Source organism: Meleagris gallopavo, chromosome 10, assembly GCF_905368555.1.
Source record: "Meleagris gallopavo chromosome 10, MGAL_WU_HG_1.1, whole genome shotgun sequence".
Classification (NCBI taxonomy): domain Eukaryota; kingdom Metazoa; phylum Chordata; class Aves; order Galliformes; family Phasianidae; genus Meleagris; species Meleagris gallopavo.
The window spans coordinates 26,962,686-26,987,094 of NC_139413.1; the positions used below are offsets into that span (position 1 = coordinate 26,962,686).

Genomic DNA, 24,409 nt, shown 5'->3' on the forward strand with positions numbered 1-24,409 from the left:
ACCTGTGTCTTACTCCTTCTCCACTGGAGTATCTTTATTTCATACCTGTACAGGTGTGCAAGCAGCTGCTGGAGGATGAGGAGACCCAGCTCCAGTCATTTGTCGGTGCTGGGGACAAAGAGAGGCTGTGGTTTTCAAATGCACTCAATCTAAAAATGCATAACTGACTACTGGTAGTCAGCACTGATGCACAACAGCAGTTCATATGTGATAGGACAGCTCACTTCAGAATGTTCTGGATCTATTTTAAACAGTTCCAGCTTTTGGAATAATAAACGTGGCAGCCTGCAAAAGGGGCACATCAGAACGAAGCACGGAATATGGCTTTTAAGCCATAACCTTAAGAATTTCATCAAAAGTCATCAAGTAGCAACTTGAAAAATACAGCCTGTGAGCAGGAAGATTGAGTTGTTTGGGAGGTTGAAAGTGATAGTTCAACCCCTGTAAAATGTTTTACTATTGAGAAGATGACCATCCCATTAAACCTGCAAAACCTTTTGAGTTGCATGTATTTACCACGAAGGGTTATGACTGCGTGTTTAGAAGAGAGCAGGGGAGCATCAGCTGGAGGGATGTGCTCATAGAAAAGAGGAAGGAAGGATTGTCCTGGGGATTTGTCTTTATGGGGTCAAGTTCCAGGCTGCTGGGGATCCTGCTTCCTTCTATTCTGAGGGTTGATGGGGTTTTGGTTTTGTTTTTATATTATTTTTTCCTTCACTGTCTTTTCTTTCACCTTCTCCTTTACCCCTGAGAGAGCACAACACATGGCCTCTCTTTAAAGCAATTAAACTGCAGAGCAGAGCTGGCTGAAGTACAGGGCTTTCCATTTGTGAGAAGTCGTCTTTTATTTGGTTGTAGTCCAATCAAACTTGTAAAACTTGTAAAAGTTACTCTGAGTGGGAATTCAAAAACAAAACTTCCCCCTAAGAAAAGAAAAATACATCCCAAAATGAGGTTTGGGGCTCAAATGCGGCTCCCCAGGACACCCTCCTGCCCTCTCCCTCCCTTGGCTGAATGATTTATAAAAGCCTGTCAGTCCCACTGCTGCAAATAGCAGCCATAAACCTGACAGGAGTGTCACTGTCACTTGGCAGCTGCCAGCACTCCCAGGGCGCCTGAGGCACTCCAGCCATGGGACACAGGCCTTCAGGCCCCAGGAGCATGGCTGACCTCGTGCAGTGCTGCTTGGAGCGCCGGGCAGGCCTCCAGCTTTGGGCCAGCAAAGCAGGGCTCTGAGCTGGGGCAGTCCCACTCTGGGGCCTGTGGTCAGAAATGGCATGTTAGGAAATGCTCCTTAGTTATTCTGCTTTTTTTCTTTTTTCAGAGAATTGAGGGTTCATTTAAGAAAGCTGTCTCTGTACGCCTCCATATTGCGTGTGGAACTAATTGATCCTAACCCCATTGTCATCCCAGAGTGGGTGAATGCTGCCATGTCGGGGCCAGTGAGCAACTTGCCTTGAAATTTTCCCTTAGTGGGCATGGGTGAGGGGTTGATGGTGGGACTTGATGATCCTTGTGGTCTTTTCCACACTTAATGATTCTATGATTTTATATAAATTAAATTGTCAATTAAAAAGGACTTTAATCTTGGCAGCATATGGAAAAAACGTTACTCTAAGATAAAAACAGGTAGGTGAGAGCACTGTTCTGCTTCCAGCTGGGTTATTAAGTAATGGTCAAGTTGATAACTCGTAGTTATGGCTCTGTGTGCTGCCTGGGCGATGAAGGTGCTCAGACATGTCACAGGGCATTTGGGGCTGATGGAGGCTGGTGCATGGACATTCCCCTCAGGCTGAGTTAGAAAACCATAGGAAAGGAGGAGTGTGCAGAGTGAGGTGCAGGCTCAGGTGGGGCTTAAAGCCACAATTCAGTGCTGAAGATGGAATATAAATTGGAAAAATGTGTTATAGGACTAGTAACCTAAGGGCTCTTTGGAGCTAGGAAGGCAGTCAGGTATCTTACAGGAGCAACAGTGAAGGAATAAAAAGAAGCAATCTGTATCCTGTATCTTTTTTATTGAAGATGACGACAAACTTCTTGTGTAGAATTTTTGTTCTGGGTTGTCTGCTTTGATATATATGTATATATTTTTTTTTTTTTTTGCTTTTGCTTTCAGCTGGCTTTAATAAAAAGTATTTTTAAGGCAATTAACAGACTTTAAGGTATTCCATCTGTAAAATAAAGTGGTCCACAAAGCCAGGAACCTGGAAAACTTAAGCCACGATCCAAAAAGCAGCAGGGTATGCCTGTGCTCAGCTATAATGCTAGTTGCTGTAAGAGTTGGTAACACGAGTCAGAAAAGAAAGTCTTTCCTAATGACCTCTGCTAGCCCAGGAGGCTTTCTGGCATGCAGCAGAGCAGGGGGAGTGATGGTTGGGATGCAGTTTGACAGGAGAATATTTAGATTTATTCTGTCAGTTCAGGTGAGTCATACCTTGCATAAACCCATCTGTTAAGGAAGGGCAAGGGAATAATCAAGAAAACAGTGACTTTAAATTGCAGGTGGTCAGGACTCACTGTTTGCCCCTGGAGCTGTGAGGGCTAATTACACTGCTAGGATCTCAGTGCTGCCAAGAACAGGCTGTTACCAACACCAGAGTCAAGTCTGCTGTCTCTGGTTTGTGCTGTGCTGCACATTCACCAGTGAAGATATACCTCAATGTGAGGACTGATGTGACTTCTCCATTACTAAAAAACAATTTCTCCATCGGTTGGGCTTTCTTTCCCCTCCTCCTCCCCTGCCAATCTCAGTTGTATTTATATTCAGGCAAAAAATAGCTCCATTAGTTACAGACAGTCAAAGTTTGAGCAACTTTTCATGCAGCCATCAAGTCCAACTAACACTGAACTGTTTCAGTGGAATATGCTTACCTTGTAACCACAAATGAAAAGCAAGACATTGGCCTCAGGAGGATTTCATCAGTACATTCAATATAGAGAATGATGCTGTTAAATCTAGTACGCAGTGAATGGAGCAAGAGAAGAAAAATTGATAATAGGAGTTCCAAGGTTTTGTTTTGTTTTTATCGTGACTTGGGTATTGTAGGAGAAAAGTTTGTGATGGGAGGGAAAAACATTCAATTACTTGTCAGCTGTCACTGACATGAATTAGAAGACAATTTATTGACAGTGATAAACGTATTTAGCTTGAAATTGTGAGGAATTGCTTTGACTCCTGGTTGGGTAATGTAAAAATGAAATTGATGGATTCATCATAATTCCAAAAATGACATTATGTTGCACAGCATGAAAAAACCGAAGTGCTTTGTACATGAGTTATCACAAATGGGAACTAAAGCAGTAAGTTTTGCAAATCATATATTTGATAGATCTTTGGCAATGGTTGGGCTGACTGTATGGCTAGCAACGATTTGCTTGAAGAAGTTGGTGTCTTCCAGGAGTGTAAATCAACCATAACATTTAAGCTAACGATATACAAAAGCAGCAGGACATATCAAAATGGACTTCAGGGGTATCTTGTTTGCTGGCGTTTGAAACCACTGACTTGGGCTTCATGTCTTGAAGGATCTCAGGCATCCTTTCTATCCCGTGTTATGCACAGTGCACTGTAAATGTTCATATTTTTTTATTTAATGAAATAATGAGAGAGAGAGAGTTAACATTTTAATATGTAGCTCTGTGTTTTATTATTCCCTTTAAAATGAGCACGTATACTTTTTGAAAAACTTGGGTTTGCTTTGGCATGTGATTCATAGAAACATAGCTCTTTCTATCATTCTGACTTAAGTCATATATTTTTACACTAAACATCTTATTACCTTAGTTTTATTATTTCAGAATCAAAGGAGAGCTTGCAAATGTCTATGACTGCAGACCGAAGGAATGTTAATGAATAGTGCCATTGAATTTTCAGGTTTGAGCTTTTCTGATCTTAGAGAATATAACTGTAAGCAAAAATATTATGCAAGCTGAATAAAATTTAAATAAATAAGGACCAGATGTAACTATAGGGGCCTATAAAATGTAATACAAATATTATCCACTTCCTTAAAATAAATCTGTATTTTAGTATGAAAAATTATATTCATATTGATGTTGTGGATTAATCTTTTTTATGAAAGTTGGCAAGTGAACGCCATCTCTTGCAAGGGCTTGTTCTTAAATGGGAAACAGACCTTTTGTTTTGACCTTGAGTAGAGAAGTTTTTCAGTATCATGCAGCGGTAAAGCATTTTTACATTAACACAGTAATACACTTTTACATTATGTAGTCTGTTTTATTACGGTAGTGTTTGGCTTGGGTTTTTGGGTGCCTGTTAATGGTTTGTGAATGCTAGCAGATTCAAAATATTTGAGTGCTGCAAAGAAGTATACGCAGCACACAGCGTTAGGTAAACTTCTGTGAGAAGTCAAGTGATTTGCTTTGAGCTGACCTTCAGCTTTTGTTGCTGAGCTGCTGTCTTTTAAGCTCCATTTTGATCTGCAAGTGGAAGATCCTATCAGAATGGTTGTAATTTCCTGTGCCTGCAAGTAAGGAGCAGCTGCCTTTATTCTGACTACTGAAAGATGCTTATATGGGACTAATTCTTCAGCAAAACACCCTATGCAACTGGTTGATTTCTACTTTATCTGTGAACCAGCCTGTAAAAACGAAATGACAATTTTACTGCTCTGGACAAAGTATTATAAAAGTTGAAAAGGAAATAACTAATGACGTTTTACTTGCCCTGGGAAAGAGATAAGTCTAATCCTGTAGTCAGCAAAAGCCCTTGTAACTTTATTATCTGTACTAAAAGTTAATTTAGTGTAACGTTTGTAGCTATGTAGGAAATTTGTTGAAAATGTGTAATAGTAGCTTAGGAAAATACAACTTGTCAACTAACTCTGCAAGTATCTTTTGCAGGATGCTATGTAGCTTATTTCTTTGCTTCCTCAGGAAAGTACTCAAATGCACACAGAAAGCTTTTTTCCTTCTATTGCATACCATAATTCTGGTAGTGGAAAGATTGCATTCACCTAACTGCAGCCCAAACTGAAATCCAGGCACTTAGGATTAATACAGTCCCAACAGTTTGCTCTGCCTGCTTTCCATCACTGCCCAGCAATGAAGGTTCCCAAAAACCTACTGTCGCTGTTTTGATCTGGACGTTCAGCATTAGCCATCTGTGTGCTCAGAAGTGTCTGCTCTGGGAGACACGTACCTTTTTTCCATGCAGTGCTTTGTTGTCTGGGACAAATGGCTGCTGGTGCCTGTGGTGGCAGAGAGAGCCTTACAGCCGTAGGGGACAGAGCGATGGATCTGGTTTCTACGCCCATGACTGTTCTGGTTTTTGTCTAATGATTGCAACTTTAAAAAGCACATCTTGGAAAGCACAGTCTGGGATTTTAAAACAACTTGTTTCCAACTGAGCACCTTACTCACTGCTGTTTTGTGCTGGTGATTATTGCAGTCCTCCACGTGTAGTGGTTCACTTCACTTCTGTGAAGTGCCTTTGATCCTGTCAAAATAATGGCTGGGTCTCAGACAAGTAGCAGAGCAAAGGCAAACTCCGAGTTAATAGTAGTTCAGTTAAAGGAATAGCTTGTTATGAATGATCTGAAGTAGTTAAGAACTATTCATTACTATGGCATGAAGCCATAGAGAAGGGATAGGCAGAATTTAGGCCTTTTTCTCTCAGGTTCAGTCAGCTACATGGGGATTTCTCTGCCCCAATTCTTTTGAAATTTCCCTTCTTGTGTACTCTTCCACCTTTTATCAAATGATACCACTTCATCAAAATACCCAGTGTTTACTGCTGAACCTCCTTCGTTACTTGCTTCCATTTACTCCTTCACTGTCTGCTCCCAGCATTTGCAAACAACCCAGGCCTGGGGTTGATTTTCCATTGAAAAGGGCACCTGCATTGCAAACCTGTCCTTCTGCAGGATGGCTGCATAGAAGAAACTGGCTCAGATGCAATAAACTTGCAGCGAACGTGTGAGCAGTCTCAGCCTAAATCCAGACAGCTTGTGAGCCTTCCTCAGCACTATTTATGGTCCTCCAGGCTTTTAAAGTTTGCTTGGTCAGTGGTTTTCCTGAATAGGAAGCTGACTTTGCCACCTTTCTCCCCAAGGTTCAATTAAGACAGTGCTACATGATCATTGCCTGAGGTCTCTGCCTTAGCGCTTCTCGACATTTAAGATACAGGGATTAAGCTGTCACTCTCACTGAATGTAATTCTTAATGGGAGCGCTTCTATTTGTGCTCTCTGCTGATGGTGAGTTGATAGCCTTCCCCTGCCAGGTCTCCGAAGTTGTTATAAATCAAGCAGAAGAAATACCCACAGCTGGGGGGGAGTTTGAGATCAGATTCCCCAAGAGTTCAGTGCTGTTCCCCTCCCTTAGAAGGAAACACGATGTAGATCACACTCTGTGTGTTTTATGCACTGCAGTTCCCAAGAGTAGATTCTCAGATAGGCAAGCTTGCAAAATTTAGCAGCCATGCACTCACTGTTCAGTAGTCATTACCTCCTCACTAAAGCTGTTCTTCATGGTGTTGATCAAGAGCTCTACTGCTTCTCGGCCCTTGCCTTTCCTTCCACAGCCAAAAATCTCTTCTTTCAATGTGAGAATTGGGGCTCCTTTCCCTGCCCTTTGCTTGCAAGAAGGCTGTGCAACAAACATAATATTCTGGTAAAGCAATAGCAAGTGGGGCATGGCTGTCCCACAGCCCAAACCTGAACCTTCCAAAGCACTGCCTAATGTACTGCAGGGCGCGTTTGATAAGCACTGCACTTATCAACCAGGTTCTTGCTGTGGTTTAGAACCACTCTGGTTGAGTTTTTAGCAATTGAGTGTAGATAGCGTTAGTATATTCAGCTTCATTCCACTGAACTGCAGGCCCTTCCATTTCATTAGCCTCCAATAGTTAGCTCAGCAGTAGCAGACAGCTTCCCTTCTAATTCAGTTTCCAAAGTTTTCATAGTCAGGTAGTCTTGGATTACACCTGCAAGCATGAACTTTGTTTAGCATGAAATCATGCTGATTTTTTTGCCCTGGTTGTTTTGTGCATCCTGCCTTCACATACAGGAAATGTTAAACTTTGCATAAATTCCTGATTCTTACAATGGTGCCAGACTAATGAAGAGTCTTTGTCAAAATACACAGAGATGAGAGCTGTAGGTTTTGGAACGTATTTGTAAACCTTACGAAGCGTATGCTTTCAGCAACAAGATATCTTTCTTTAAATAGCAGTGTTCTTGATATGGTAAGAGTGTTTTTATTTCCTCCTCCTGCACTAACAGTTTTTGCAGCTCTGACAAGCTGTATCATGGGCTGCCTTGATCTGTACGTAACTGGGAGTGAGTGGAGGATGTGAGAGAAAATCTGTCTATGGCCACTGTTAACATACAGCCTCCAGTTGGACACTGACACCATTTCCCTTCCCTCTCCATTTGATTGATTGATTGATTTTTTTTCTTAACTACTTAGGTCTTGACTTGTCAAGATTCTTAGCACACTGAGTTTGAAGCTAGTAAGTAGGAGCTGCAGATGTTCAACTACCAGAACCCATCCTTCAAATAAATGTTCTGTATTGGCTTAGTCGTGATAGATCCCAGTTTGTTTTCTAAGGCACTGAGATGAGTGTTACAGCCCCAATCTGGCATTACAGACTGGGGCTCAGTAGTTAGATGGCTGGAATAATATGTTACGTCTCTTGACTGTGTGTTCAAACTCCTTTAAAATATTGATGTCAATAAAAATATTTAATAACATCAGTAATTTCTAGCCATTTGTCATGGGTGATCAAAACTAACAGAGTCTGTCCAGATCCCACTAGATTCAATGGAAAAACACTACTTCTGGGTTAAATATGTATTGAGCTGATGCCAGAAATAACAGAGGTAAGGCGTCTTCTGTCATAATTCATAACCTAAGGAAGGTAAGGCTAATTGATGCTATGGACCACTGCAGGCATGTTTCTTCATTCTGTTTTTTAATTGATTCAATAAGCCTCTTACAACTATTTTTTTTTTTTTAAAGAAAACAAAGTCTTTGAGAAAACAGTACTTTGGCAGGTCAGCTGGGTGTTTCCTTCCAGGGTAGGCACAGGCTGAATAGGAATGTACCTTTTCATGCCATATGTATTTTTAGTTCTAGGTCTGGCTTCTAACACATGCAGGAACTGCAGAGTAGAGTTGTTGCCTTTGCAAATAGATGATGCAGATTACTCAAACTGATAACATTTGGAGGTTCCCAAATCTAAGCTTTAGGTATGTGTGGTTTTACATTTACTAATGCAAAAGCTGGTAGCTTCAGGGATTTTTTTTTTTTTAACCATTTTTAAAACAATCACAGGTGGAAAGCAAACTTTAAGAAATGAGATTGAAAGTTCCTTGCTCAGAGGTTAGGAAATATCAGATTAAATAGTCTGAAAGGGTTGAATTAACCTTCTTGTGTAGATGCCCAGTCTGCTGTTACGCCATCACATGCCATTTTTCTTCAGAACATCTTATTCATCCACTGTCCTTGCGTGCCTGACTTGCATCATAGAATCATAGAATGGCCTGGGTTGAAAAGGACCACATTGCTCATCAGTTCCAACCCCCTGCTATGTGCAGGGTCACCAACCAGCAGACCAGGCTGCCCAGAGCCACATCCAGCCTGGCCTTGAATGCCTGCAGGGATGGGGCATCCACAGCCTCCTTGGGCAACCTGTTCCACTGCCTCACCACCCTCTGGCTGAAACACTTCCTCCTCATATCCAACCTAAACCTCCCCTGTCTTAGTTTAAAACCATTCCCCCTTGTCCTATCACTATCCACCCTCGTAAACAGCCATTGCCCCTCCTGTTTATGTGCTCCCTTCAGTGATGCTGTCATGGTAAGCTGGTCAATATTTTGTGTTCTCTTGGCAATTTCTAAATGCCTTCTGCCCGGAGGTGTTTACAAGAGTAAAAGCAAAGTGTGCTGTTGAAGTTCTAACCTGAGACTCAGCATTTCCCAACATTACCCATGATCAGCCTCGGGTGACAAAATACATGTAAAAATATCCATCACTGTGAAAGCCCTGTTGGCTTTCACTCAGACAGAAGTCTCTTTTGTTGACTAGAGTTAGGTGGCCATTTTTAAAACAGAGGTAACAATAAAAGAAAAAGAGACTGAGAGAAGATCTCAGATGTGCAGCAGAGGTGTGTGATGGTGCTGCTGATGAGGATGTGGACGTGTTGCTCAGTCCCTTTGGTAATTGCTGCTCCATTTACTTCAAGAAAACCCTGCAGTTGCCAATGGTATTTTTTTTTTTTTTAAATCAGACTGTTCTTTTGATTTTCTTAATTACCATGGTACACAGCTCATAGTATTTTGCCTTCATTTATGTAGATTGAAATCTCTTTTTCCCCATCTGGGACACTCCTATCAACTGTAATCCATTTGTGATTAAAACCCTTCAGGCTTTTTGCAGTGACTGGTGTACATGTATCAAACATGAAGCTTATGATGGCAGTGCTGTGCTTCAGCAGCAGCGGAGCGGCTGAAGACACAAGTTTACATCATTAAATAAGGTGTAGTGGGAATGAAAGAGAGTAATGCTCCCAGTGTTGTCTTGATCAGAGCGCTAGCTTTAGGGCATTCGGCTTCTTTCTGTTCAACATACTCTGTGTGTGCTGGGGAAAGCAACACGGGGGGGTTAACTCAGTGATGAGAGATGTACTATCTGCAGTGTTATCAAAACACGAGCGCACTTTGTTCTCCCACAGCCTCTATTTCCTGCTCCTGCCATGGGAAGGCTGCATGGCATGGCATGCACCCTGCCGACCTGGCACAGCGAGAGGCTTGTGCTTGGCTGGTGTGTGGCAAGCTCCTGGAGGAGCTCCATAGGCACAGCAGCTTTGTTGGTTGTGTTTGTCTGAGGGCTGGGTTGTCTGATACCTGCTAAATAAATAGCCTCGTGTTTATCCACAGCGATTGTAAAGGAAAAAGTGTGGCTTGTGGCCCCGAAGTGGGCCATCTATTTGTGAGCACTGGTAGTGTCACAGCTGAAGATCTGCAGCAGGAACTTCACCTATTTGTTTCAGGGGGAAGAAGAAAAAAAAAAAACAAAAAACCTCAAACCAGAACAATGCAAAGGGAAAGCACCAGCAAGAGAACAGTATGTTCTTTGTAATGCTTTTTCTTTGGGGACATCTATTGCTGGCAATAAGATTAAATCACTGAAACCTTCCCTGAAGCTACATCTGCCACTGCCTACATTTTCCAACCTCAGTAATAAACTAACATTTGCCATTGTTCATTTCTTCTGGATTTCATTTCTTACAGATTTAACCAGCGCTATTTACCACAAGGCATTCAGCTCTTGCTTAAAGCAGAGACCTATGCCAAGTCCCTAAAAACGTTCAGCGCTCCAAAGAATCTGGTTTTAAATTATATCATAAAAAGTAGACGATATTAATACACCAGTTCACACCGAGTTCATGTATTGCTCAGTGCCAATGTATAAAACTGATAGGAGCCACAGAAGCCTAAAAAGCTCTAGCCGAGACTAGCCTGCAGTGGTGAACAAAACCCTTTGTGCCTTTTTATTAGCTGTCTGTACATTCTGAGCATGGTGGTATTTTTCTTACTGGGGACGATGGCAGCTATCTCTGTATGGCGGTAGCACTCTTTCTCTCGACGGGGTGTGTGTGAGGTTGTGGCACACGGGGTGTTGTGGGGATTGCTCAGCAGCCCTCTGTCCCCACAGGATGCCATCGTGATCCATGAAGTTTATGAAGAAGGGGCGGCAGCCAGGGATGGCAGGCTGTGGGCCGGAGACCAGATCCTTGAGGTAAGCATGTCTCTGCATGTGTGTCTGTCTCGTGTAGATTTGCACTCGGTTTGGCGTAGCTTTGTCATGGGGAAAACAGGTATCATTTGTAGGACTGGTACACAAAGCTCTTCATCGCTGACAGCACCCTGACGCATTCGTGCTCCCTTGTATATGCACATAAACTGAAGGTACCAACTGAGAATGCGTTAGATGCAATTGAACAAGGTGGCTCTCAAAGAACATGGATCAGCTGCCGCGTCCGATTGCTTGGCACTACTCAGCCTTCTGCCACCACACCAAGGCCTGGCTGCGGCTCCTACGCAGGCACCAGGATGCCGAGCACAGCTCTGCCTTCAGCCAGCAGGCTGAGCTGGGAAGGGGTTAAGAATGAGGGGCTGCTCTGCACACGAAGCTTGCGTCAGGCAGCGGTCGGCGCAGCTGCTTACAGTGTCTCGCTGTCAGCTCAGGACAAATTCCCAGCATGGCCATTAAGGCGTTGGTGCGTAGGGTTAGAAAAATAGCGAGGGGTACTTGGGGAGCTGTCTTTACAGCTCTTGCACTGCAAATATTTTTTTTTTAGCGTTCGGGCTGAATGTTGTTTTCATTTTATAAATAACTGCGCATTAGCAGAGCACGATAATTAGGCAGGGGATAAAAATGGGGAAGGTTAATTAATTCTTCACTGGCCAAACAGGAAAGTGCTAATGTTTGTGCGCCATAATATTGTTATTATTTCAGCTTTTAAAAGCTGTACTAACGAAGCAGAAGGATGACTGAATTAGTTTCAGATTAGTGTGTAAAGCACACATAGATGCCTGTGTCAAGAAAATAATACTGATGTGTACAGAGTTAGTACAAAAGAATATAATGACGACAGACTCGGTTTAATTAAGTTAAAATTAAGCTAAATGGTTATAGCTTGGCATACTTAGAGGTACAGAGAAATATTTTCCTCGCCTTACAATCTATTATGTTGTGTAAATGGATTGAGACTGCGGTGTGAAAACAGCTGCGGCCCATGCTAATTCCTACAGCATCCAAACGTTGTTAGGTGTTGTACTGAGATGAGGTTTAGTGGGGACATTGGTGGTGGGTGGATGGTTGGACTGGATGATCTTGGAGCTCCATTCCAACCTTGGGGATGCTACGATTCTATAGTTCCTAACCAGACTTGGAAAATGAAATAGGTTGGTTTTTTTTTGTATTGACAGAGGAAAGCTGGTTTTGTCAACAGGAAAAACAAACACTTTAAGGGTATCCTAGTAAGAGGCTTGGCAAAGTTAGGAAATTAGATTTCAAGTTGCAGTAATTTTTTTTCTGGTACTTTAGCATTCAGTCAGAACTTCTTGTCGACATAATAATACTAAAACATTGTAAGAGAAATGTAATCGAGTGCTCCAAGAGTGGTCTTGTGTGCCATCTATTGGAACAAAGCAAAATAACCATTCAGTGTGTCCTGCCTGGGCTTCCCCATGGCCATTGCTAATGACACTGGTTCCTTGCGCCCTTAAGCTGTATGATGTCACTCAGCCTGGAAGGGAAGGAAGGCTGCAGAACTACAAGAAGACTGAGGGGAGCGCATCCTACTTCATCTGGTTGTAAAGTTGTAAGCACTGGTTGAGGCTCCAGCACTTAGCAAGCAGGATGGAACCCCCGCAAAGCTTAGGATCCAAAATATTTTGATTGTTTGGATTTAATCTAGACAGCAGCACGATGCGCACCATCTCATTCAGTAGGAAACCAGAGCGCTTAATTAGAGTGCCAAGACGTGTCGGCTTGACAAATTTTGCCTGTCACACAAGGGTAGGATGTGATGAAAGGATCGTTCGTATGTGTCGTTTGGAAAGAAAACTCTGATCGTTTCAGGTGAACGGGATCGATCTGCGGAACGCCAACCACGAAGAAGCCATCACTGCGCTGAGACAGACGCCTCAGAAGGTGCAGTTGGTTGTTTATAGAGATGAAGCTCATTACAAAGATGAGGAAAACTTAGAGATTTTCCATGTAGACATTCAGAAGAAAACAGGTCGAGGACTGGGGCTCAGCATAGCTGGAAAACGGTAAGAGTGTCTCTAGTCAGAATGCACTGCAAACAAGAAGTACTTTGCTTTTTGCCATTTGAACAGCTGTAGCCATTAAATGGAATATGAAATAAAGGAAGAAGTCCTCAAGCAAAAAGACTGCACATCTGAGTACCCTTCAGGGATGTTGTGGGGTTGTGATACTGGCTCCTCCATTACAGCCAAAGCAGAGCTATGTAACAAAGGCTGCTGTTCCCTCTGGAAGATTCCCAATTTGCAGCATCGTGTCCCACTTTATGAATGAGTGAGGCTCAGTGAACACATGCAGAACTGGTAGCTTAATGTTCTGATGGCTTAAGCGTAGCTGTGGCTGAGCCTGAGATCCCTAACCATGGCAGTTCTGATTTCAACATAGGGAAAAAAAACCTCCTTGTTTCCAAACACTGGGATACGCCTTTGAAAATGAATTTATTAATTAGATCCATATCATACTCTGTTTCAAAGAGACCAGTTTTGGTGGAAGATAGGAGCCTGGTAAAGAGAAAGACCCCCATCCCTCTCAGCTATGTGAGTGACTATACAGCACTAGAGACAGTGGTGCTGTGAATAAAGAGCAGAATCCGAGATACTGTGGAGGGTAACAGCTGCTTAATAAAATGTGACTTTGTGCTGATGTGTTTCTAAACCATTGCTATTAGATCATTCGAGCTAGAGCACTGATAGATTTAATCTTTCATTGCTAGAAGAGATTTACAGCATGACGCAGGCAAGCACTCATTCAGTGCTGGTGTGTGCGAATCATATGGTTCCTCTTCTGTACTGCCAAAAAAAAAAAAAAAATGTATTTTCTCAAATGCAGATCATCATGTTATTGTGCTGACTGCGAATGGTCAGTAAAGTTTCTGCAGCAGTTTGGGGTTTTTAGTTTTTTTGTTTGCTTTTTTTTCCCAAGATTGGTGATGCTTAACCCAGGTGTTGTGAGCAGATTGTGGGTTGGGTAATTAATTTAGCTTATGTAAATTACCCTACAGATGGTAATCACAATCTCCGGCCCTCCCTTGATTGCTTCTGCACAAAACTTTCAGTGCTGTTGCTAACAAGTTCTTGGCATGTAGGGGTTTCCACCTTAGAGGTAACCTTATTTCTTTAGTCCATCCAGCAGGAGCCAGCTATCAGCCAGCAAAGTATTGTGTCCTGCTGCACGCAGGATGCCAAACGCCAGCCACATGCCTTGCAGCCTGCACCACCTCATCCACAGCGAACCCTGGTAGCTGGGGCTGGGCACAGAGGGGTCCTGTGGTGTGGGGAAGGGAGTCGTGATGTGGGGCTGCAGCTCGTAAATCTGCTCTGCCCCCAGCCGTGCTCACAAGCCTCGCTGCAGGCAGACAGCCGCAGGGTTGGATTTTCTGCTGCATAACTTGTGTGCAAACTATAAAAGTCTTTTCTGTAGGCTTCTCTGTTTGGGGCCTCCAAGCTTTTAGAGAAGAAACCAAGCTGAACCTTTAGGGGGAATATAAAAATATATACATTTCTAAGGCTGCATAACTCGGATCAGGCACATCAGGGGACGGTTTAACTCCATCTCAGACTGATCCTCGGCTTTTTATTTATACAAGTGGTATTTTTCATGAATCTTTATGGATCGGACAGTCAGAACTAACAGATCAAGGGGAAAGACAGCATTAAATGTAGCAAAACATGCATTGATTTTAAAGCTCATAGATTTTCTTACACTCAAATGGTTGAATGGGGTGTGAAAGTCATTCTTCCTCTGCTCACAGGTTTCTTTTTATGTGTCTTATATGCAAGTAATCTAAATTGTTCTCCCAAAGAATATTGGATTGTGTAATTAGCCATATGCTTCTTGCATTGTTAGAAATGGAAGTGGAGTGTTTATCTCTGACATTGTTAAAGGAGGAGCTGCAGACCTAGATGGAAGATTAATTCAAGGAGATCAGATTTTGTCTGTTAATGGAGAGGATATGAGAAATGCCTCACAAGAGACTGTTGCCACTATACTTAAGGTGAGTACATAACACATTTTAAGAGATGGAATTGCAGTTACCGACGCCGTGCAAGGTAATTATCCTGCAGTGCTATTTACACACACCCAGGACAGCTCAGACTGATTACAGAGACAGGAATTTCATCTGAAATTACTGTGCAAGGTCCATTCAGCATCACTTCTTCTAGTATATTTAGAAGTGAAATGATATGAAATGAGAAAACAAAGAGACATAGCATTTAGGCATTGATTTGAAAATGCAACTGTGAACTTCATATGCTAGAAAAATATTTTGAAACCTGAGAGGCGTACAAATCAGAGCTGCCCTGAAATAAAATGCCTTTGGCTTCGCTGTACTAACTTGCAACTATAAAACTGCAGTTTAAATCCACCATAGCTTCCTTACGGGGGTGGGGTGGTTTTATACTTTATATGGCCTGGGAGAATTTTCTTTTCTCTATTAAAAAGCATGTGGCTGCTCGATGGGCTTGACTGGGAGGAGAGGGCACAGGATGCCCTGACCATGGGCACCTGTTGGCAGCTCCTCCATCAGGCTCCCAAGGCTGTCAGCATGTACCAAAGGTGAGGCCAAGGGTGGGAGCAAGTAGAAACATTCATACTGACTTCAGCATTGAGGATAAACTGCGGTCTGGGGACAGGCACTTCTGATATACTCCAAATGAAAATGCAAATATTTCAAGCGTTCAGTACATTGTGGTTTTCTTCAAGGGTCTGTGATGCTGAATATGAACATAATTCTCTCCAGGAGAGCGTGAAATATCCTAGGTCGATTTAAATGCTGTACGTTGTGGTTCTTTTTCCCAAGTGTGCCCAAGGCCTGGTGCATCTCGAGCTGGGGAGACTGCGAGCTGGGTCGTGGCTGTCATCGAGGAAAACATCCCAAAACAGTCAGGTTAGTTACAAATTCATACGTATAAAGTGAAGCTGTGAAGGACAAGGAAGAGGAAGGGTGTGCAAGGGGTGTCCATGAGGCTCTGCTCTTCCTTAGACATTCACTGCTCAGTGTGTGGAACAAAACATTTTATCAACTCAGCTGAAAAGAAAGTGTCATGCTGTAATGCTGAGTAAGTGGAATAATCGGTTAATGATTCTTCTGTTTGTTAGAGGAGGTTTTTTTCTGAGACGACGTACCAAAAATTTGTAATATTTTCCTCAAACAACGATGCCCAGAAATTTTTTAGACTTGCAGAAAATGCTGAATGCCTTTTCTGCAGCTGTTTTGTCAATCAAAATGAGTTAATGAAACTGAACTGTATCTTTGCCTATCTTGTGGCAGAACCACATGAGAGCTGCTTTACTCTCAAAGAAAACACAGAGCAATTTCCTGCTTCACTTGCTTTTTACCTGAAGCGAGGACAACAATTCATTTTTCAATCAGTGCAGGGCCTTCCCCCTCTCCTCACTTCCCCTAATCCGCTCAGACATTGATACTATTAGTATTAAAGTCTACAGCCAGGGAAAGATGACTTGGAAAACTTTTTAAAATGGATTCTCCTGCTGAAGACCATGCAGCCACCATGTTGTAGTTGGGAACATCCCAGAGACAGACAAGCCATGGCTCACAGCGGTGTAATTCGGTGGGGTATTTTGCCCCCTGTCTGTATGGGGGGCATTCCTGGTGGCCTTCTCCTGCTCAGCACATTGCTGGGATCAAGCCCAGCCTCCGCAAATGCTAAAAGAATGGCCTGGAAACAGCAAGAAGAAGCAGTAGGAGGCTTAGGGCTGTAAGTTAAAGCAGGAATGACTTCAAGGAAAAAATAATCCTAGTGATTAAGTCGGTGAGAGTGGAGCCCTTCCTTGTTTTCATCCATGGACAACCTAAAAATGTGCCAGATCCTGGTTACGTGGTGTGATTTCTTCACTTTATAAAAGCCAGCAGTGATCCAGACTGCTGTCTGTGTGGGTAAGTGTCAGGAAGGGCTGAGGAGCTCACAGCCATGTGTGCTAAGCCCAGCTTTAAAACTGTGTCTAAATACCACTAGAGAACATCAGCACTGCATGCAGCAGGCAAGGAAAGATGGAACAACAAAGGGAAATGAGAGTGACTGCATTAAGTAAAGGCAGGAGTCATGGTTATTACTTGGTTTAGTTGTTGTACAGACAGCAAGGTGAAGGTTAAAGTTACTACGTGTTGCTATGTGACACTCAGAACTGAAGCAGTGCTATCCCATTTCTTTTGTACCACACCAGGCTTTCTCAAGACCCTGTTAATTTCTGTATTTCTTCATCTTAAGAGAAGTCTCGATTGCTGTTCTTCATGCAGAGTCGTTTGAGGGCCTCCATCTCAGAGTTCCAAAGTGACTGGGGATTTGGAAAACCGAGTGGATGTTTCTCAGCAAAACAGTTCCAAGAGTTATAAAACTCCTGGCGGATAATATGGCGAATCAGCATGAATGATTTGCACAACTGTGAGCAATGCTTCAGAGCCCTCTGGGCAAGAGCATCCCAAACTTTTGTCCTCACTTGGCTTTTTTTCTGGTCTGTTGCATACCTTTAACAGCAGAAACATAAGGCTCGTGGTGCAGGACAGTGATTTCTTTCACGTGCTTTGCAAATTGTGTTAACTGACCCATGAATCGGGAACGAGACGTGGAAATTGTGCTCTGCCTGTTGTTTGTCACTGACAGCTGCACGCTGGTCAGTTGGGATGAATGCTGCCAGGGCTTTTGATTCGCCGCCTAATGCATTTAAAGGGAGAGCTCAGGTCTTTGTTTTGTGTCTGGCCTTGGTGAAATCTGTTGTTCAGATGCATTTCCTAAATTGATAATGATGTTTCCTCTCAAGGGCAGTCTGAAGATAAGGCCAGATAAGGAAAAATCATGCTGGAAATGAATGGCACAGAACTGAGAATGCACACAAGCAGCTGCCCGCCAGGTTGTGCCTCCTGTTAGCTGTAAGACACGGGCATCTTGTCCTGCACCTGGGCTGCTTTTCTGGAAGTATCTCTGTCAAGTGAAAGGAGCAGGGCTAGTGCCAGAGCCTTCTGATGCTCAGCTACACTAGCAAAGCCTGTAGATGACCGCATGGGAATTATTCCCACTGTCTGAGAGGAGCTGCCAGGTCTCCCGCTGGGTACCTCACATACACTCAGCTAACCATGAAGTGTCTGTGGGTCTGTCCTGGCAAAGATGTCCACAGCATTCATCCTCAGGTTTGGAGGTCAGCTGGCAACAAGCAATGGAGGAGGTTCATCCTGTTCCTTCATGGCCTCTGCGGCAATCCGCAGGATGGTTGAGGGTGGAAGAGACTCTGCAGGTCATCTGGTCCAACCCAGAAAGCCTCCCAAAACCAGACCCAAACAAAGTACAGATCAGCTGTATATGCTGAAGTGAAGTCCAGTCCTGCAGTACTCTGAGCAGTTCTGCACATATGCCTACAACACAGGGGCAGATTTGGTAGGTTCCATCTCTGGAAATGAAGTTGGGGGCTTTCACTCGTGTGGCCATTGTGGTATTTCCAGGCTGGTTGCACAGAACACAGCTGCAGCCATATGTTGCAGGAGCTGGCTGGTAGTTAATGTTTGGGTTTGACTCTCAATTTCTGATTTATGTTCAATTTCAGGTGAACCAACAGAGTGCCCACAGCCACTTCCACCCCGCGCTCGCTCCGGTCCTCTCGACGTTGCAGAATTTTGTCAGCACAAAAAGATCTTCAGCAGACGTGTCTCAAAGAAACTCAGGTATGATCTGGACAGATTCATTCCTTACTGCTTGCACTGTTCCTTTATTTTTGTGCTGGTTTAATAACAACATTAAATACTTGAGACTGATTTTCCTGAGCAACCTCCCCAAAGACATACCACTGATGTTTTAAGACCTGTAACACTTTCCAGCACATGACATTATTTTTACATTTAGTAGAAGAGTAATGGCTCCTCTATTTTAAATGCAGAATTCCTGTGCCCTGCTATTCCCCGGCGCCCTTGTTGGAGGCTTAGCACAGGCAAGGTTCTTGTATTAGAACAAGTTTTCTCGGGGAATAAAGCTGCCACCACTTCATTTATATCTGTGTTGCTCTTGAGTGTATAAAAGGGTGTTTTGTAATGAGAAAGTCACAATGCCCAGATTGCAATTCACACATTTAGCGAGTGCTGAATCTGCAACCTGCAGTAACTTGACGAGGAACTGTGCATTTGTGTGCTCTGACCCATATCAGAGACTCATAACAACCCGTGTTTGTGCCTGACCACGGGCAGAAGACGTTTCTTCTGGCCATTCACAGGTGTGTGTGCTTTTGGGCAGCCATCCTTACACATTTTGGAAGGGCCCATGCGTGCATGCCCTGATGCAGCATTCCTAGGGCTGGGCTTCCTGCAGTGCCAGACTCTGTGCTCTCATCTTGTGTGCTCATAGCAGGTATCAGCACAAGCAGTGTGTGCAGCGGTAGGAAATGCTGCTGTATGTTAATGGGAATCGTTAACTTCTGAAAGAGGCTAATGCTGCCTGCCTTGTAAAAGGTTCCTAAGGTAGTTTAATTAAAGCTGGTACAATTAGGGATTATTATAGCAGAGCCCAGGACTACACCATAAGCTTTTAGGCTATTTAGTCCCAGTTCAAATGATTCCTTTCAGTGTTGGTTTTTTTTTTTTCCTTTTCTTTTTTTTTTTTTTTCCTGAATGTTTTGAGTACTTCTAAATGTCCTGTGGCTAGATATATGCCAGCCAGACTTCCTGGCTGTCTATTATTTACTAATACAGCACAAATTAGAACAGGAAATCAATGGAACCTCCACAGTCTGCGCGTCCTACCCTTTGTGGTGGAGACACTGTGATTTATGAATAATAAGGCAATCTTTAATTGAGTGAAATGCACAATAGGGCTTTTCTTCGGGCCGGCAGAGTGGTGCTGTTCAATAGATTGTGATGAGCGGCGGCTGTGCTACAAAGAGCATCACAACAGCATCCGTCAGGCGCAGTGATTGCATCCGTATTCAGCTCTGAGTGAAACAGAAACCCCGTCCTCCTCACGTGAGCAGTCCTGCCTGATTTGGCACAGGAAGGCTCTGCTTCTGCTTGGTGATAACTCTGACTAGGCAGCAAGGGACCATTGTCACTTGACAGCGTTATCTCTTAATTATATTATCTCTTAATTACAGGAGCTAATTGTTTGTTTCTTTATTAGTAGGAGCAGATACGGGCCCAAGGACTGTGGAGATAACAAGGGTCAGTGAGTTATTTTCTACCAATTCAAAAAGCTGACACCTTAGACTGAAGTTGTCAATTTTTATAGTGTTCCTTAGAAGTAAAATTGCGTTATTTATGTTTGCGATAGGCTCTTGCGTGTATGCCTGTGTGCGTGAGGGTGTCTGTGTGTATGTCAAACCTATCTATTATTTGCACCGTGACACATAAATCAAATGGATTAGTTATTCCTGTACCCTAAACGTTGGCCTCTCCTAGTGGCTCCAATCACAAATGCTTTTTTGCTTTGTTTTAGGGACCAAATGATGCTCTTGGTATCAGCATAGCAGGAGGAAAGGGGAGTCCATTAGGAGATATTCCCATCTTCATTGCTATGATTCAGGCTAGTGGTGTGGCAGCACGGACCCAAAGACTCAGAGTGAGTAGAAGTGTCCTCTCAGTGCCTTCTTTTCCATCTGCTGTGCGTCTCTCTCAGAGAAGGAGCCTCAGGCACTTCTGTATATGCCATCACTTGGATAATGTCTCGTAGACTACCCTGTCTCTTTTTTAAAACAAACTAACAAGCCCTGCCCACGTCTTCCCCTTTTGATTATATTGCAACTTGGGACAACTGCAGTGGTTGCCTACGTGGAAGAGAAACGTTAAGGAAAAGAACACTTATAAGTAGTCTTTGAGTGTGATTGAGCAAAAAGAAATAAACTGGAAGATCTGCAGTGGGTGTTCATCCAGCTCAGAGAAAGCAGCAACAAGCTGTCTAGAAACCACAGGCATTCTGGAGACTGCAAGCTGGGCCTCATTTAGAGCTCAAGCAAGGCAGAAACCAGACCAGAGGTTGCTTGTTTGATGCCAAGGACCTTATAAAGAATTGTAAAAATCAGATTCGCAGGACATGTGAATTTCTAGGGATGACCACAGTGATTGTTTATCAGTTTGAGAGTTTCAGGAAATAAGAAGTACTGAAAAGAATTTATTATGCAGATGCACAGGGAAACTTTGGCCCATGAGATTCACTACGTAACCACTTCTACGTTCATGCTCTGTCTCTAATAGAAACACACAATAGCACGAAGTGTCAGGGTCAGGATCAGCGTTATGTATAAAGAGAAGAAATAACGTTGGTTAATTAGGTTAATACCAGAAGCGTCTGCTTTCATCTTGTGCTTACATAATCTATGAGAATATGAACTTGTCTGCATGTATTGACACAAATGAATCCTTTTTGGATGGAGGAAAAGCAGTCCACCTTATCCCCTCTGTTTGCAAATGGAAATAGTAAGATACAGCCCACCTTTTTTTCTCGGATCACATTGTTATTAAAAAAAAAATCTGTATTATGCTACCTCTGACAAATGGTAAATGATCGCTAGCAGCATAGAATTCTCACAGAAGCAATCCTGCAAAAGAGAAGCACGACTGTGCAGTGCCAAGTTCATCAGGAATTTTAAGCATTCTTAATTTTAATTTTCCTTAATGCTAGTAATTTTCCATTACTGTTGTACTTTTAGGTTGGAGATCGGATTGTCAGTCTTAATGGGCAACCTTTGGATGGGCTGTCTCATGCAGATGCTGTTAATCTACTAAAGAATGCTTATGGGAGCATTATCCTGCAGGTATGGTGATAAATGGAACATGCAGCTGCATGAGGGTAGATAAATGGCATTTGGGGAAAAAAAAGCCCTGAGCATCACTGGCACAAGGCATCACAGAATTGCAGGGTGCCTGCTGATGGGAATTACACAGAATGAAAGCAAGAAATAATTTTCATTCAAAAAATTCTTTATTGCCACTTGTACAGGCTGTGAGCACGATTATATAAAAGCGTAACAAAGAGAACAAAATAACTTGTTGCTACACCTGATAAATCAACAAGCTTCCAAGTTTGTTTTTTTTTTTAGTTTGAAGTTAGGTAAGAACAAGAAACTGTGTCTGTAATGTGTGCATGCATGCTACTGGACTGTGACCAAACTGTCTGCGTTGTTGATTTTCTTGTTCTTGAAAGGGAGAGAAAAAGGATGCTAACAGCAATTAGCAAAAATGATAGCATCATCATTAACACAGCGCCATCTAAAATTGATTATCTACAATTCTATATGTATATTCTATGTATAGTCTACAGTAACACTTGAGAGAGAAGAAGGGGTTTATCACTGCTGCACATATATGCTAGCTAAAAGGAAGCCGTGTTCTGCCACTTGGGTTCCGATTGCTGCTTGCCAGCTTGTTCATCTTGAGTTTATTTTTATGTTTACGCAAAGAAATTGGAAAAATACATGCCAGAGAGAATTCAAAATGCCACCCGTTTGCAGAATTATTGTAACAATTGGAAAACAAGCTTAGGAGTAGAATCTACTGTAATTTTCTTTATCATCTCAGCATATTGGGTTTGAACACATCTTGAGAGATTTTCACAGGCTTCTTGCTTTCATTACAACATAAATGTGGCTATAAAAAAAATTAGAAAAATGTGAGAGGAAAAGAAAACAAAGAAAGAAAAATGGAATGATAATAAACTAAGACTGCTTATTCTTTGTCTGTCCGTGAACTGCTGACCTGGTAAGTGATGAGCCAGTTCCAGAGCAGATGGTGTATTTGTGTAGTTCCATTGAAGTCAAAGGAACTACACAGATACACACCAGCTGAGGATTTTCTGTTAAATTATAGTTATCATATTGTTACTAACGTTGAGTAATTTCACTTTTCATGTCAACAGTATTCCCTGAATAGAAAATGAAAGCTTGCTGCGGAACCCAAAATTGCTAATCTTGAAAGCTGTAATACAGCGTATTCCACCTCATCATGTATTTAAAATTATTCCTGATGAAGCACGCTGTCAGTTGTTCGCTCGCATAAACAAAGAGGTTGTTCTGGAAATGTCTTGGCTTTTGTCAGCTGACGGTTTTTCTTCCACGTTTTTGCCATCTAGCTCAAAATGTGTTGAATACTTTTACAGATGATACCGTTCTTTTCTCTGATAGAATGGGGTCTGTTTTCCTCTGCTAAAAATCAGTGATGGGAGGCTGTATTTTAACAGCAGCAGTAGAGCAGTGTTGCAGCCGCGCTGTAAGTAGGATGCTGTGTTTGCAGCATGTGCCAACTGCAGGTACTTCTCAATTGCTGGGCTGCTTTTTGATGAAAACAATCTAAATGGAATAATCCTATCAATGCGATAATCGTGACTGATGTGTCATTAAGTAATTCTGTTTATTATCAGGTTAGACCACTTCATGGCAAACTGCTTTGAAAGGTCAGATAATTGCGTTCAGTGGTGTGGAAAGGCTTATTATGGGTACGTCCTGGGAAGGATGGTAAAGGAGTTTGCAAATGCTGTTTGCAAATGGGAGATTAGGGTCTCAGGGGAACAATCATCCCTTCCGGCTGTTTTGATGCTTTGGTTTAATTTAATTTCTTTTCGGCAGGTGTAGTAATGAGATAAGGGGAAGCTTTTTTTACAAGGTTGTTGAACTCTGATACGTTCTTACTGCCAACTGAAGATTTTTTGAATATAGATTTATTTTACCCTATTTTATTTAACAACAAAGTACGACAAATGCTGGCTGGCACTCTTTCCCCTACTGCGTCGGGAAGGAAAGCTTCAGTGCCTCTGCTGCCTGAGCCAGGTGCAGCCATCTCCTCCGTGGGACCCCATCACTGAACCTGAGACCTGGGATGTGAAATTTGCACGAGTGTTAAGCTTTATTCCTAGAAAATGCTGCCACCCTCTCTTGGCTCCAAGTGATTAGAAAGGGGGATACAGTATTGGGGAAGAATTGTGAGCGTTCGTTTAGAACGGGGGATTTATATAATGCATTTTTGTTGTTGTTGTTGTTGTTGTTTAAGAAAGGTATCTTGTGATCCCAGCAAGGAGTGGAAAAAGCACTTGTTAATTTTGATAAAATAAGGCCACAGATAGCTAGAGGACGTACTGAAAAGGAATTTAGTGGGTATTTGTCACTGTCACTGAGCCAAGCTCCTGTACAATAGGCATCAAGCAGAGACGAGTATCGAGTATCTCATCAGATGGAGATGGAGTTATGGGATAACCACTGCAGGCAGTCCTTAGGAAATTATCCTTCTAGCTGTGGATGCTTAAAATCCCAAACGCTTCTAATTGGTTTCCTCAAATGTTTTCCAGAAAAAAAAAAAAAATCAAAAAATAGAAAATCAACTTACATTGAAAGATTGAAAAAAAAAAAAAAAGATCTGGAGTGAGTCTTCTCACTGTCTTTCATGAGACCCATTGGGCCTGCATCCTGCAAACTGCTTCCCCGTGGGAATGAGCTCAATGAACAGCAAAACCCAGCCCCCAGTGCTCTCAGTACATCTGCAGCTGGCTTTGTATCCCCCTGCTCAGCACCTGAATGCTGGTTCTGTAAACACAATACAAAGCTCCAGAGCAAAGCCAGTGTTTGACCCCCAGATAGACGGGTTAGTTATTAGTAATTTTTAACACTATTACTTGAAAGTATTGAAGGAAATA

The 24,409-nt window shown here is 42.6% G+C and overlaps 1 protein-coding gene across 10 annotated transcripts in view; it reads left to right on the forward strand.

Moving 5' to 3' along the window:
* Positions 1–24,409, forward strand: part of PATJ (PATJ crumbs cell polarity complex component) — a 142,999-nt gene that overhangs the window by 112,423 nt on the left and 6,167 nt on the right. For 8 of the 10 annotated variants that reach the window (XM_085231934.1, XM_085231937.1, XM_085231935.1 and 5 more), the window contains 8 exons: positions 10,680–10,763; positions 12,612–12,805; positions 14,643–14,790; positions 15,598–15,684; positions 18,354–18,471; positions 19,913–19,953; positions 20,228–20,350; positions 21,438–21,542. In XM_085231934.1, coding sequence (XP_085088060.1) covers positions 10,680–10,763; positions 12,612–12,805; positions 14,643–14,790; positions 15,598–15,684; positions 18,354–18,471; positions 19,913–19,953; positions 20,228–20,350; positions 21,438–21,542 — 900 coding nt within the window. The remainder of the gene's footprint in view (positions 1–10,679; positions 10,764–12,611; positions 12,806–14,642; positions 14,791–15,597; positions 15,685–18,353; positions 18,472–19,912; positions 19,954–20,227; positions 20,351–21,437; positions 21,543–24,409) is intronic. The other 2 variants (XM_085231939.1, XM_085231941.1) reach the window with 1 other exon arrangement.